Source organism: Phascolarctos cinereus, unplaced genomic scaffold (genome assembly GCF_003287225.1).
Source record: "Phascolarctos cinereus isolate Bilbo 61053 unplaced genomic scaffold, phaCin_HiC Scaffold_4;HRSCAF=312, whole genome shotgun sequence".
NCBI classification, from domain to species: Eukaryota; Metazoa; Chordata; class Mammalia; order Diprotodontia; family Phascolarctidae; genus Phascolarctos; species Phascolarctos cinereus.
This window is the reverse complement of record NW_027555847.1, coordinates 23,543,634-23,558,541: the sequence shown is the minus strand read 5'-3', so window position 1 is coordinate 23,558,541 and position 14,908 is coordinate 23,543,634. Positions and strand designations below refer to the sequence as shown.

The 14,908-nt window shown below is 40.1% G+C and overlaps 1 protein-coding gene across 1 annotated transcript in view; it reads left to right on the top strand.

Annotated features, from left to right (window-relative positions):
* FHIT (fragile histidine triad diadenosine triphosphatase) overlaps window positions 1-12,967 on the top strand; it is a 1,648,795-nt gene extending 1,635,828 nt beyond the window's left edge. Inside the window, 2 exon segments of the mRNA XM_020977517.2 lie at window positions 12,867-12,894; window positions 12,897-12,967. Of these exon segments, the coding sequence (XP_020833176.2) occupies window positions 12,867-12,894; window positions 12,897-12,967 (99 nt within the window).
* The last annotated feature ends 1,941 nt before the right edge of the window (window positions 12,968-14,908 follow it).

Sequence of the window (14,908 nt, the reverse complement as noted above, 5' to 3'; positions counted from 1 at the left end):
AATCTATTTGAAACTGCAAAAGGTAGAGGCAAGCTAAATAGGTAATAATTGGGGGAATTACTAACCAAATTTTTATATATGAAAATAATAAATAATAGCTGGCATTAATAATAATAGCAATTAGTAATAACAATAACAGCACCTACTATGTGCCAGGCACTGTGCTCAGCCCTTTACAAATATTGTCTCATTTGATCCTCAATATAATCCTGCAAGCTAGCTACTATTATAACCTTCATTTTGCAGATAAAGGAACTGAGGCAAACAGGGTTAAGTGACTTGCCTAGGGTCACATAGCCAATAAGTATCTGAGGCTGGATTTGCACCCAGGTCTTCCTGACTCCAGACCTGGTGCTCTATCCACTGGGCATTGCTATTTCACCATTAAAAATCAGTCAGCAAGTACTTATCAAGGCCAGGCACTGTACTAGACTGTGGGGATACAAGTACAAAAAAAGAAATAATCACTACTCACAATGAGTTTACATTCTAATTAAGAAGAGGGGTTTGTGGAGGAGGAGACATAATATGTGTGCATATACATACATATGAATGTATAAATACAGCAAATATGAAGATTATATATGTATATAAGTACATATATGTTTGTATATATGTATGTGTGTTTACCGATGCACCACGTAGTTAAATACAAGGTAGTTTGGGATGGATATCACTGGAATTTGCGGGGAGGGGAATAGGAAAGGCTTCATGCAGAAGCTGGTATTTGATCTCCATCTTTAAGGAAGAGGAGGCAGAGGGTAGCAAAGAGCTAAATGTACCCATTCTGGTGGATCAGTGTGAAAGCATACAGATGAGATATGGTGTATACTGCATGAGAACTGAGGGAGGGTCCATTTGACTGCGTCTCTGAGTATGGGAGAGGGAAAAGTGTTCAGGGAGGCTAGAAAGGTAGTTTGAGGTCCAAGCCATATAGGGCTTTAACAGCTAAAGAGAGACAGAAAGACAGACAGAGAGAGAGAGAGAGAGAGAGAGAGAGAGAGAGAGAGAGAGAGAGAGAGAGAGAGACACACACACACACACACACACAGACACAAAGACACAAAGACAGATAAGGAGATACAGTAAACCCAGAGACAAAGAGAGAGAGATGGAGAGAGACACAGACAGAGAGAAACAGAGAAGGAGTGGTAGTGAGGGAATACCATGTCAAAGGCAGAGGTGGAAAAAAAAAATTATCTCCAGAATAAAAAGAGCTTAATCTCAAAATTAAGACGTAAGAGATAACGGCACAGGGTCAGTCGTCTAGAACTGGGAACATTTTACCAGCCATCCACTCCAGCTCCCTCATTTTATAAATGAGCAAACTAGAGCCTGAAGCAGCTCGAAGACCTGCCCAGGGCCATAGGTAGGAATCAAGATTTGAGAATTTGAACCCAGGTTCTCTAACTCTAGAGTCAGGGCTCTTCCTGCTTTGCCAATGAAAATGCCCGTGGTCACAGAGAGCCAAAGCTCTTACCTGCCTTTTTTGAGCGGGGCTTTTTCTACTGTTTCAAAAACTTAGCCAAGCTCCTAGACCTTCTTCTGAGGAAAGTGCTTTGTATTCCATAAACCTGAATTATCACTAGTCTGGAAGCCTTTGCCCCAAGGCAGGGAAACCCTGCTGGAGGAGTTGAGTCAACATATTGTTATGCATACATAGAATTGTGTCACAAGGTTCCGTATTTCCACCTATGTATTACTGTTTAAAGAACAACCCCCTTGGCTTTTGCTTGCCTGTTCCTCCTCTCTCCCTCCCTTCTTCTCTCTCTCTCTCTCTCTCTCTCTCTCTCTCTCTCTCTCTCTCTCTCTCTCTCTCTCTCTCTCTCTCATTTTCTTTCTGTTTCTGTTTTTTTTTGTTTCTCTCTGTGTGTGTCTCCATGCCTGTCTCTGTCTCTCTCCTCCCCATTTCTCTGTCTCTGTCTCTGTCTTTCTTTACACACACACACACACACACACACACACACACACACACACACACACACGTGCGCAAATGATTCAACACACAGGAATGACTCTTGGAATTAAGAATTCTCAAATAAGCTGCTCTATATTTCACTAAATTTGGTAACTGATGTCTATCCTACTGTATCTCTAATGACCTTGCCACCCCCTAGTCCTCACTTTGCACTTTTTTGGTGCCTCTCTAATGCATTTATCATGTGATCTTGGGCACTGTGGTTATCAATATATAGACCTTTCCCCCTTGCTGGATTGTAAGCTCAATGAAGGCAGAGGCCTTGTGTGATTCAGGCTTTGAGTCTCCCCTAGTTCAGTATCATAGGCATGACGCTATTCTGCACACAGCAGTGTTTTAGTAAATGTGTGCTGAATGAAGCCCAACTCCTTAAGCAGTTTTTTGTAAATGCGATCCATTCTGTTGTTTATACTGCATTTGTGGGCTTTTCTACATGAAAATGGGAATTTATGGATTTTTTTTCTAACTTGTAAATACTCTAGTGCTTTTTGCAGTCATACAAAAGAAGCCTCCAGAACCTCTGATTTTTGTTTTTACAGAAAGCTGCCTATTTCTCCTCATCAGATGACTTTAAATAAACGATGTTTATGTCCCAATTCCAATACCTACTTTTTAGGGTATATTTTCTTCCATATACAGATCAGTGCCATCCCTCAGGATATGCTTTCAAGTATTGCACTTAAAGTAAAGCAATCAAATTTCAGAGATGTGTTACAGGAAGATGTGCTTACAGGAAAGAATTGTTGTCAAAGTTTCCTTGAGTAGGCAAGTAAATGAAGAAAGGCCTCACTCACCTCTGTACCAGCTTTAGAAAGAGGGAAAGAAGAGTGTTTAATAACAGCCGGGCAGTGGGCTCCCATTAAATTCCAAAATGCTTAGGCAGCTAGGTGGCGCAGTGGATAGGGTACCGGCCCTGAAGTCAGGAGAACCTGAGTTCAAATAGGGCCTCAGACCAAACACTTGACACTTACTAGCTGTGTGACCTTGGGCAAGTCACTTAACCCTGATTGCCTCACTTAAAAAAACATCCAAAATGCTGAGATATGGGATTTCCCATTTATTTGAAAATGAGTAGTGCCCCTAACCATGTATCACATAATTTGGCTTAGCTATAGCACCATCCCTTTCCCCATTTATATACACATACACTTTACATATAGGCCTCCAGAGAAGTTATCCCAGGTCCGAGAAATTCAGTGGATCAACACCCATCCAAAAACCATGGGTCATAAGGATCGCACCAATGTATTTGTTTTCCCTAGTCAGGGGACATGTCAGCTCATAAAAAAGAATCATAGAAAATCGATTTAGAGATGGAAGAGATGTGAGAAGATACTGAGTCCAAGGAAAATGAGGCCCAGAGAGTGGAAGTAACTTTCACAGGGTCACATGAAAGGCATTTCATTAAACCATATAGGAAACCCAGTGATAAGAAAAGATTCCTGCCCCCACCCCCCAAACACATGGGGTACACTCTCCCATAGGTTACCATTCTACTAGCATGGAAAGGCAGCCACAGAAAGAATCCTTGTGATCAGGGAAGACATCTGTTTAGAGAACACATTTCCTCTAATACACAGTAAATGTCTCCATCTCTTTTAAGATATTGATTATTACGAAGCCTCTAATGAGCGCACAGAAGGCCTATTTCCCTTCTATAGCTTTAGGCAAGATTTGAGATGTGCAAATACCAAGTCAAATGTATGCAGAGAGAGCAGGCAGAGATCAGACACTTCATCTGATATGAAATGACTCTGAGAAATGGTAAAAAGAAGACGAAAGAGAGCAACAGTTGACATCTATAGAGCACTCTCAGGTTTTTGAAGAACTTTATATACACTGGAGCCACAGAACACTCCCTGGGGAGCAGGGGATGTGAGTATTATTATCCCATTTTACAGATGCAGAAGCTTAGGTTCAGAGAGGCTACATGTTTTGCCTATGGTCATATGACTATTAAGTATGGCAGGCAGGAGTACCGAAAGAGAAAACACTCCAATTTCTATAGAGCTTTAAGATTTACAAAGCGCTTGCTACCGATCATCCTGTGAGGTAGATTGCAAACTATGATTAAGACCATTTTGCAGATGAGTAAATTGAGGCAAACAGAGGTTTAGGAGTCTTCCTATGTCACAGAGATGATAAGTGAAAGAGACAGGACTCAGATCCTTTTGGAGTCTAAGACCTGTGTGCTTTCTGCTATGGCACACTTCAGTGAGCAGGAGAGGAAATGAATAGTCCATCAGACTTAGGAAGGAAACAACAGAACCACAGACTGAACGTCACATAACTATAATGACCAAACTTGGCCCCAAGGAAAGAAGGGAAAAGCAAGAAGGAAAGAAAGAAGGAGGGAAGAAAAGGGAGGAAGGGAGCAAAACAGGAAAGAGAGAAGGAAGGAAAAAAGGAAGAAAAGGCAGGAAAGAAGGAAGGAAAGAACAAAGGGAAGGAAGGAAGCAAAAGAAAGAAGGAAAGAAGGAAGGAAGGAAAGAAGGAAGGAAGAAAAAAGGAAGGAAGGAAGGCACTAGGCTAAGCACTGGGGATACAAATTTAAACAAAAAAGAAATACAATTCCCAAAACATAACCAATAGCAGAGGGCCAAAAAGTAGGGGATGAGAAGGGTGAGTGGGGAATGAAGGCACCTGGTGACATGGTTGTGAAATCTGAAAGCCAGCAACAAGGCCAGGAGAAAAAAGGACACCTTGGGCCTCTCCACAAAATGGAGGCCCCAGGAAAAAATTCACCAGTGGGCAAAGGGGGCGGGCCTTGCAGAGGGACATTCCAGGCTGAGAAGGCTGCAGGCATAGGTGGATGTTCCAAGCTGAGGAGGCCCTGGAAATGAGGGAAGTTCCAGGATGATACAAGCACAGAAGCCCGGCAGTATGAGACTCTGCTTCTCCCCCTTTCCTGTAGTTGTCGATGACTGGCAGTGTGAGGCACTGCAAATTATGCTGCACTTGGTTGATGTGCTGGTGAATTTTGCTCAACTGTTTTCCCTGTCTTCATTTTTATTTTTATTTATTATTATAAGAGAGGTAACATTGTGTGGATAGAGAGTCAGAACCCAAGGGAGAAAGAGTAGTTTATGACTCTCCTTGGATACATTGTAGCTTTGTGATATTGGGCAAGTCAGTTTAGCGCTTTGTGCCCTAGTCAACTGTCTGAGACTAGAAGTTGCAGAGAAGGTGCCGACCTGCATTGGTAGGAAGACTTTCCTCATTTGGGAGCTCCATGTAGCAATTTTAATTGTATCTAGTTCTTATCCCTGGGAACAAAGGAGAAGGATATATTGGGAAATGAAGGTAATGTAAAATCAAATTTTATATGTGTGTATACTATATCTATATGCTTTATATATAACCCAATTTTAATATAGCTATATACTTATTTTAAATATATGTATAAATAACTATATATTTATATAAAACTTAACTACATATCTATATTGTATTTGTTATGTAATACAGATAATTTATGTGTGTATATACATTTATATATGAAAATGCCTATATAAATTTTTATTTATATGCATGCATGTATATATACACATATATGCATGCACATACATGCCCACACAGATACACATATGTGTGTGCATGTGTATACATATGCATACATGTATATACATGCATGCATGCATGCATAATCCCTGAACCTAGACTCGGCAGCCCTGAAGAGGACTAGGACACAAGCTGTGAGATGTGGCCCTCGCTATTAGCCTCCAGTCATAGAATAGAGGCTCTTAACACCATCCTACCATACCTCTACGTGCACAAACACACATTCACACATGCATCCTGGTCTTAATAAGAGATTCTTCCCCCACAAAGAACATTTCCTTGCAAGATACTTGCTGACAGTTTCTGCTAAAAAGTCAACCGAAGTTAGAGTTCTCTTTCTCTGTTGATATTAATGTAGATCTTTTTCCTCTAATCTGGTCATTTTAATTATTTAGTTTAGTTCAACAAGTGGTTTTTAAATTTGTACTATATGCCAAGGGCAGCCAGGGGGTGCAGTGCATAAGGTGCCCAGCCTGGAGTCAGAAAGACCCGAGTTCAAAAAGAGTCTCAGACACTTACTAGCTGTGTGACCCTGGGCAAGTCACTTAACCTTCTTTGGTCAGTGTGCTCATCTGTAAAATGAGCTGGAGGAGGAAATAGCAAACCAATCAAGTATCTTTGCCAAGAAAAGCCCAAATGGAGTTGTTGCGGGCTGAGAGGTTGAGACCCCTCAAGACTGAAGTATAGGATGGGTGTCTGGAATGAATTCACTGACTCAAGCATTCTTTAAGTCAAGGTGGCAAAGTTTATTGTTACGCTTTTCGGTGGGCAAGGATTCTTAAAGGATCCTGCAACCTTAGAGAGGTACAGTTAGAGTTTATATAGGATAAAATACAATAAAACATGTGCCAGATATGCTAACTAGGGGATTCAGGGTGGGATTAGGGAGTGGTTAAGGAGTGGTCAGTTCTTAAAAGAACATGCACTTCTTGTACCTACTGCACAGGCCTTTTACCCAGAGTTCATTAGGAAAAGCCCACAAGGGGGGCCACGTGGAGGTGTGGTTTTAGGCCTGCTACATCACTAAGTCAACTAGAGCTCAGGGTAACTGAGAGTTGTCCAGTCTGCTGCCAATCAATGTCTTGTTTGACAAGATAGATGTAGGGAGTATACGTATGTCTTAAGTCTAGAATACAGTTAATGAGGAGCCCAGGATGTAGATAATAAGGTAGGGTGGTAGGATAGTATAGTAGTGTGTAAGAATGTCTTTATGACCCAGTGCAAAGCCAGTTTAAACTAATAAATCCTGTTTGGAACTGCACCAGGGAGAGAGATAAGGGTCCTGCTGGGGCCCACTCATGAGTAATTGCTAGGCACAGGGTCCTTGGGCTGGGGAGAAACTATCAGGGACAGTGTTTCTGAGACTAGGGAGAAATTGGGGTCCAAGTACAAGCACCCAAACACAAGCACCCCGTCAGAGTCACAAAGAGTCAGATACGACTGAACAATGAAAACAAGAATTATATGCCAAGACATGATGTTAGGTACGAGGGATTTACAGACACAAATGAAGCATTCCTGTTCACCAGCACCTTATATTATAGTGGGTGGTATGCTGGACTTGGAGTCAGGAAATGCTGAATTTAAATCCTGCCTCGGTAGCAGCCGTGTGACTCTGAGCAATCACTTAGCTGCTCTTGCCTCAGTTTCATTATCTACAAAATGAGGATAAGAATAGTGCTCATCCCCAAGGCGGTTGTGAGGATCAAATGAGATCATATTTGTAAAGAGATTGGGCACAATGCCTGGCACATAGTAGGCACTATATAAATGTGAGCTATTATTATTGTAACACATGTAAAAAAATTGATGAATGTTAAAAAAGCTCTCTAGAAAAACTCTCATCATTATTGTCTGTTAGAGGGAGCACCAACATATACAGAGGGCAGTAAAGAGATCTACACCCAGTCAATACCGGCTAATTAGGGGGAACTAACAAAGAGGATGTTCTGGTGTTGGACCTGGAGGGAATTTGGGTAGTCTAAGAGGCAGAGCTGAGGCCTAGGGGTAGCCCATACCAAGACCCCGAAGCAGTTGAATAACATGTATGACAGCATCAGCCATGTCAGTTTACATGGAGCACAGAGTATATGAGGAAGTGTAGTAGCGTGAAATCAGTCTAGAGAAATAGGTTGAGATTAGTGAGTTTTTGAGATTTTTTTCCATGTCACATTCTATACTGGGATTCAGGATGCCTGGGTTCTAGTCCTACTTCTGACACTAAAGCTGTGTGATAGGAGGACTCCATCTTGAGTCAGAGGATCTAGATTGGAGTCTGAGCTCTTCCAGTAACTAGATATGTGGCCTTGGTCATATCATCACTTCTCTGGGCCTCAGTTTCCTCATTTGTAAAAATAGAAATAATAAGGTATACACTGCCTGCCTAATGGAGTTGTTGTGAGTATGTAATGAGCTAGGAAGACGCTTTGTAAATTGCAAAATGCTATGTCAACATTAGCCATTATTATTGTTGTTAACTATATGTAAAATGAAATGATTAGACAAAGCCTGTTCTGAATTGACATTCTGTGGCTCTGTTAATGGTTGCCAAACTTCTATTAAGCCTGTCAGGCTTGCAAAGAAATCATAGACTCATAGATCCAAAACTGGAAGGGGACTTAAGAATCGTTTACTCCACCCTCCTCACTTTATAGATGAGACAACTGAGGTTCAAGGGAAGTTAAATGACTTGTCCAAGGTCACACAGATGTTAAGTGGCAGTCCGGATTCGAACCTAGATCTAGAATCTTGTTTTCTTCAGCCACTGTAGCTTACTGCATCTCAAAGGCAAATGTAAATTCTTTGGGATTATTCATGGTTTGTAGATTTTCTCTTTTCACTGCTCCTCTCCATTAGCACAGAAAATTGGCTTCTGTGCTTTACCACTGAATTGTCTTTAGTGAAGCTAGACTTTTCTCCAAATACATCATAACATGCAAGTTTCACAGCACCTGGATAGTTGTTCCCCATGGGGGACAAGGTGTGTGGGGAGGGATATGCATAGCTTTTCTCCTGTTTCTCATCTGCAAAGTACTCCACAATCCAGCTGAAGCCTTGCCAGCTCACTCAGAATCTTGAGTGGTTTAAGAGGATTTCTCTGAGCATTGGTGATTGAGGAATGACTTTGGGGAATGGCAGTCTCAGAGGCCAACCCAAACAGTCAGCCTCATGGAAAGGCAGAAAGGGGTAGGGGAAAACCAGCAGGTAGTGAAGGCTTTCTGAAAGATTGCCATGACGTATCCCCTCATGGAGAGCAATGGAATGTTAACGGTTTCAGATAAACAGTGGGATTGAAAATGACATACTGAAATGGAATTGGATCAATGATCCAATCAAGAGCAACGATCTCATGGTCATTCCTTCCGGTGATATAGATGGCAGCCCATTCATGCCTACCCATCCTACACAACTCCCATCTGTGTCCTCCCACAAATTGGCTACAGAGAGTACACCCAGTATGCCAGGAAGAACTTTCCTGACTTCTCTTGACATCACAAAAATACCAATGGAATACTTGGATTGTCTATTCATTATTTCTTGCTCTCGTAAAATAAGTCCACTTTTTTATTGTTAGTCTATACTTTCCTCTTTTTTTTTTTTATCATTTTCAGTTGTGTCTGACTCTTCGTGACCCCATTCGGGGTTTTCTTGGCAAAGATCCTAGAATGCCTTGCCACTTCCTTCTCCAGCTCATTTAACAGATGAGGAAACTGAGGCAAACAGGGTTAAATGACATGTCCAGGGTCACATAGCTAGTAAGTTTCTGAGGCTGGATTTGAACTCAGAAAGATGAGTCTTCCTGACTCCAGGCCTGATGCTCTATCCATTGCTCCATGTAGCTGCCCCTATATCTTCCACTGGGTCCTTTTAAACAAAATCTTTAGATAGTTATCTACGAACAAGCATAGCCATCCGAAATGAAAAGCTGTACCACTCTCTCTTCTTTGTAGACGTAAGGGATTGTGGATGTGAAACATTGCATAAACTGTCAGTGTTGGTTTGTTTTAAGTTGCTTCTCCTTCCTCCCTCCCCTTTCATTCATTCTTATCCATTCAGATTCTTTGTAGCTGTGCCAGTTTTGTGTCAATGTGAGGAATAACCACAACTGTAGACATGTTCTCTGCCCTCTCTTGCATGATAGACCACACATTGTCTGGGGGTGGGAGCATGTTCAAAGAGATCCTAAATCACAGATACTGAGCTAAAAGGGTTCTCAAAAGCCATCTAGTCCAGCCTCATTATATAGATGAAGAAACCGAGGCAATAAAAATAGGCCAAATAATTTGTCTAAAGTCAAACAGGCAATAAGCATCAGAAATGAAATATGAACCCAGGGCCTTTGTCTCTTTCTGCTGTACCCCATTAAAACTGATTTATGAATCAGCTTTGCTAACACCCCCTTTGTTTGTTTGTTTGTTTGTATTTTGTCGATGTCTCTTGTAAACCATTCGCAAGCCTTGGCATGACATGACCATCTGCCAGGCATATGAAAATAACAGACGGTTACCCTAATATCCAGGAAAATACTGACATTCCAAGGCTCTAAATTATTTGGACTCATCTGGCAGAATCTGCATCACCATGAAGCCACTTAATGTTTGATTTCTGGGCTTCCGTCTCTTTTGACATGAGTACCAGAAGTGGGAAGGCCATATATTCTGGAGGTTGGAAGTGTTCTTCATCATTCTATTGAATTGTTAGAAGATGGATTTACAGCTGACCTGGAGCAAGTATCAGAATGAAATTAGTCTCTGACTAGAGGAAGAGCAATCCAGTTTGCCTGGCCCTGGGCAATGGCATCATATCTGCCTCTTGCAAGGAAGGAAATTACTTCCTGATGTCGTTTCCATCTACTAAAGAGAATTAAATCCTCGTAGTAAAATGCAGAACTGGCTTGCTCCGAGCTAACTTCTGAGTAGAAGATAGATCACTCTCATAAACATATTTTCAGTTTGGTTATATGCTAATAATCCTCATTTACTCTTGAAAGCACCATGAGTAGAAATGCCACTTTGCTGAAATGAAGACCATGTGTCACCCCTCTTCAAATGACTTTCCCTTTTGTATTGAGGTTTGTGTCTAAGTACCTGGAGGGAAATGTCCATTGGCTTTCATGGTCTTGATGTTAGGCTGGGCTAAACCTAGAATGTTTTTATTTAAAGATATTCAATTTAATTATTCTCAGTATTTCCCTTATTTAGTGGAAAATATTGCAAGCTCCATAAGGGAGGGGGCCCTATATTATTTGTCTTTTTGACAACAATGCACGTTACATAGATGCTAGGAAATTTTAAAAAAATGCTGATTTAAATTAAACAAACAAAAAAGCTTTTTAGAAGATTCGAAGGGGGGAAAACTGCACATGAAGATTGGAGACATAGCTAGACATTCATGAACCTGCCATTATATTTGACCTCAAACCAAACAGAACAAAGGGGAAGGAATGATATAGTGTAAAGCCCACTGGCTTTGTAACCGGGTCATCTGTATTTGAATTCTGACTATATTATTATCTACATGTGTCATCTTGGACAAGTCATATGACATCCCCAGGCCTCAGCCCCATCTATAGAATGAAGAAGATTGGATTAAGTCCCTTCCACATCAATATATTAGGCAATCCTCCATCTCTTCTGGGAAATGCTGTTTTGGGGAGTAGATTTGTTCCAACTGTTGTCATAGAGTAATAATATTTGAGCTGGAAAAGCCTTTAGAGAGCTAAGAATCATGAGACCTCATAGTTGGAATTGCCCTCTGTAGCTCAATCCATTTGCTGAGAAAGAATCCTTACTATAACATGTATATATACACACATACATGCCCATACACACACACACACACACACACACACACACACACACACACACACACAAGAGAACTTGTCTGAGGACTGGGGGATGACAGAGTTTCTAGGTATGGTGGTACCATGGCTCATTTTCATGTCCTTGGGTTATAAAATAGATATTTTTTGATATTTTTTGTTTTTACATTGCCTCCATTTCTTTCTTCATCTTTTCCCCATCCAAAGAGCCATCCCTTATATATGCCTGAGCAGTAGTTGTCCAACATTTGATTAAAGAGGGAACCTACTTTGGGATAGTACTAATTGTTAGAGGCCTAAAAGGCATCTCTTTGAAACTCATCTCAAAGTGCCTAATCGTCCCCTCTGAGGCCAAGCTAAACATATTGAATCTCTCTTCTTTAATGTCTTTATGCTTTAAGAGGTTAGAAATGAGCTAAGACTTTGGGAGCACTCTGTTTGTATGCTATTTACATATAAATATTCTATTTAGGCATTGGTATTTTACTGAGGACTATACAAACTCTTTTTAATAGATAGTGGTGTAATATCAGTGGTTGAAGATTTAAAGCCAGTTCAGTTGATGAAGACATGTCTATTTGTCCACCATTTGTATTCATTGTTAATTACTCTTTACTGTTTATCATCCTGAAGCCTCTTGTTGGGGTGGGGTGGGGGGTGGAAAGAGATAAGTTCTATTTATGCACCTGTACTTATTCTCCCCTACTGTGTTATTCACTCCTTTGCATTCATTACAAATAACTAAACCAAAATTCTTAATGAAACTAGAGGTAATAAAAAGCGAATGTGGTAAAGGCAAGAAAACCCTATGTTTTTTTTTTAAAAATCCAGAGGTGAGAAAATGCCAGAAAAATGTAAGTATGAGATGAAGGAAAGAATGAAAAAAGGAAGGAGGAAGGAAGGAAGGAAGGAAGGAAGGAAGGAAGGAAGGAAGGAAGGAAGGAAGGAAGAAAAGGAGAAAGGAAAGAAGAGAAGAAAGGAAGGAAGGAGAAAAGGAAGGAAAGAGAGAGGAAGGAGGGAAAGAACACTTTAAAGGAGGTAGAGAAAAGATGAGAATACACAGACTGCATCTGTAATTCATTATATTATCATCTATGGTCTATACTGTTCCCTTCCTTTTACTCTTTTTTTTCTTTTTAGTGAGGCAATTGGGGTTAAGTGACTTGCCCAGGGTCACACAGCTAGTAAATGTTGTGTGTCTGAGCCAGATTTTCCTGACTCCTAGCTGCCCCTCCTTTGACTCTTAATCATGTGTGTGTGCATGTGTGTGTGTCTGTGTATGTACTTATACATACACAGACATACACACACACTAACTAATTCAATACAGTTTTTAAGAATTCCTCTGGACTTTTTGAGTAGAATAAAGAGCATTCAAACCAGGTCAGTAAAATGGATAAAAATGATTGGTGACAACTTGTAGGTAGAACTGTCCCTTAACAAAAGAACGTTTACTCAAACTGTGGCATCCTATTGAGTAGCATCATATCATTTTGTCTCTGAAAGCTTCAGAAGCACGATAAAGTAGAAGAAGACTCCCAGCCACATGGAGGTCAGAAGATGACATGGCAGCAGAAGCGGCTGAGCTCCGGGCATATTTCCAATAAAGAAGGTAAAGCATCTCACCAATAAATGCAGATAAGAGTTTGCAATGAGGGTGAGTTCTGTGTACAGGATAAGTTCATATCCCCAACATTTTGATGACATGCAATGTCTAGAGCCAACCTGGTTTCTTGTGAGTGTGCTATAGATATATCTTACAGTATTTAAATTAGGTTTTCCCATAAAACTTGGTTTACATTGAACCTGTTAGTAATGGAGAGGAATAGAGAGGTATAGAAATAGAGATTCATTTCTAGAAAATGAGACAGAGATAATATCTATGTATAGATATATAAAGATAATATACACATATGTAAAGAGATAAATATCAAAATCTATCTATATCCCACTTCCATTATATATAGACTTTCTCCATCATATATGTACCTATAATCCATTGATAACCATAGATAAGTGAGACAGACAGAGATGGAGAGAAAGAAAGAAAGAGACAGAAAGACAAGCAGGGAGAGAGAGAGAGCTGAGGTAAAATACACTGAAACATCAAACTGTCAAGGTTGTCGTGCGGAGAAAAGGAACATAGAGAATATGGGCCACATTCCTAAAATCGTGTCTCATTGAAAGAGAAAAAAGTGTGTGTATGTGTGTTTTTCCTTTCAAAGATATCACATATAGGAGCATGGCCTATATTCTAACCAGTGGGGCATTAGTATTTATTGAGGGTATGAGAGGTGCTATGTACTTAGCGTACAGTACATTAAGTAGTCCTGAATCTCAAGAAACTTCTTGTCTTTTAAAATGGATACAATAAGGGCATATAAAAAATAGAGAGTTTATCTGGAGAGAGAAATACAAGTTAGAATGGTTAGGTACAAATTCAGATTGAGCCAGATTGGGTAATGGAGGCTACTCCAAGTAAAGGAAGAAAATAAATAAAAGTGGATAGACAGATGGACTTCCCATAGAGATATACATTGTTAAGGCAGAGCAACTGGGACCAGAGTGTAGAGGGTCCTAAAAGTTAGATGGAACAGTTTGGACTTGAGGAAGGACGGTGTAGCAGAAAGAGTAGGCATCTGGAGGAAGTAGATTGGTTACGAAAAGGCACAAAAAAGAGCTTGTGTGCATGACAGTCTGATAAACATAGACATGCAATGATGATTATTATCTACAGTTTTGGAGAGATACAAACTGTTAAAGAGACTGAATAGAAAGCTGGGAGGACTTGTCTGAGGACTGAGAAATGATGGAGCTTCCAGAGCATGGGGGCATCATGGCTCATTTTCATATCCTTGTGTTATAAAATAAATACTTATTGATATATTTTGTTTTTTCACATCGCTAACATTTTCTTCTTTACCTTTTCTCCGACCCTTATAACCAATAATTTTAAAAAGAGGAAGACAAATTGCAAAATCTACCAAACGTTTTTAAAATCTGACTCTACATATGTATATACACACATATATTTATACACACACACACACACACACACACACATAAAGAGAGACAGACAGACATAGTTTTGCTCCTATTGTCTCTGATCTCTGTGGAGGACTGAGGGGAAGTGTCTTCTCATATGTTTTCTTTGAGGTCAAGATTAATTTTGGTTTTGAAGTTTACTAATATTCAATTTCATGTATTTTATAGTTATTGTTCTTTTCAGTTACATCATTACAATTATTGTGCATTTGTCTTCCTGGCCCTACTCACTTCACTTTGCGTCAGTTCCTGAAAGTCTTTCCATGATTCTCTGAATTCAAGACATTCATTATTTCTTACAGCACAGTAAGGGTTCATTAAAATTCTGTACTACAACTGGTTTAGCCATTTTCCAGTCGATAGCAGCTTTTGGGGTTTTTTTGCTATTACAAAAGTTATTTTGTTATTTGCTATCACCAAAGCAATATTATAAATATTTTAGTATGCATAGAGCCTTTCTTTTTGTCAGCGACCTCCTTGTAATATATACCTAGTAATAGAAT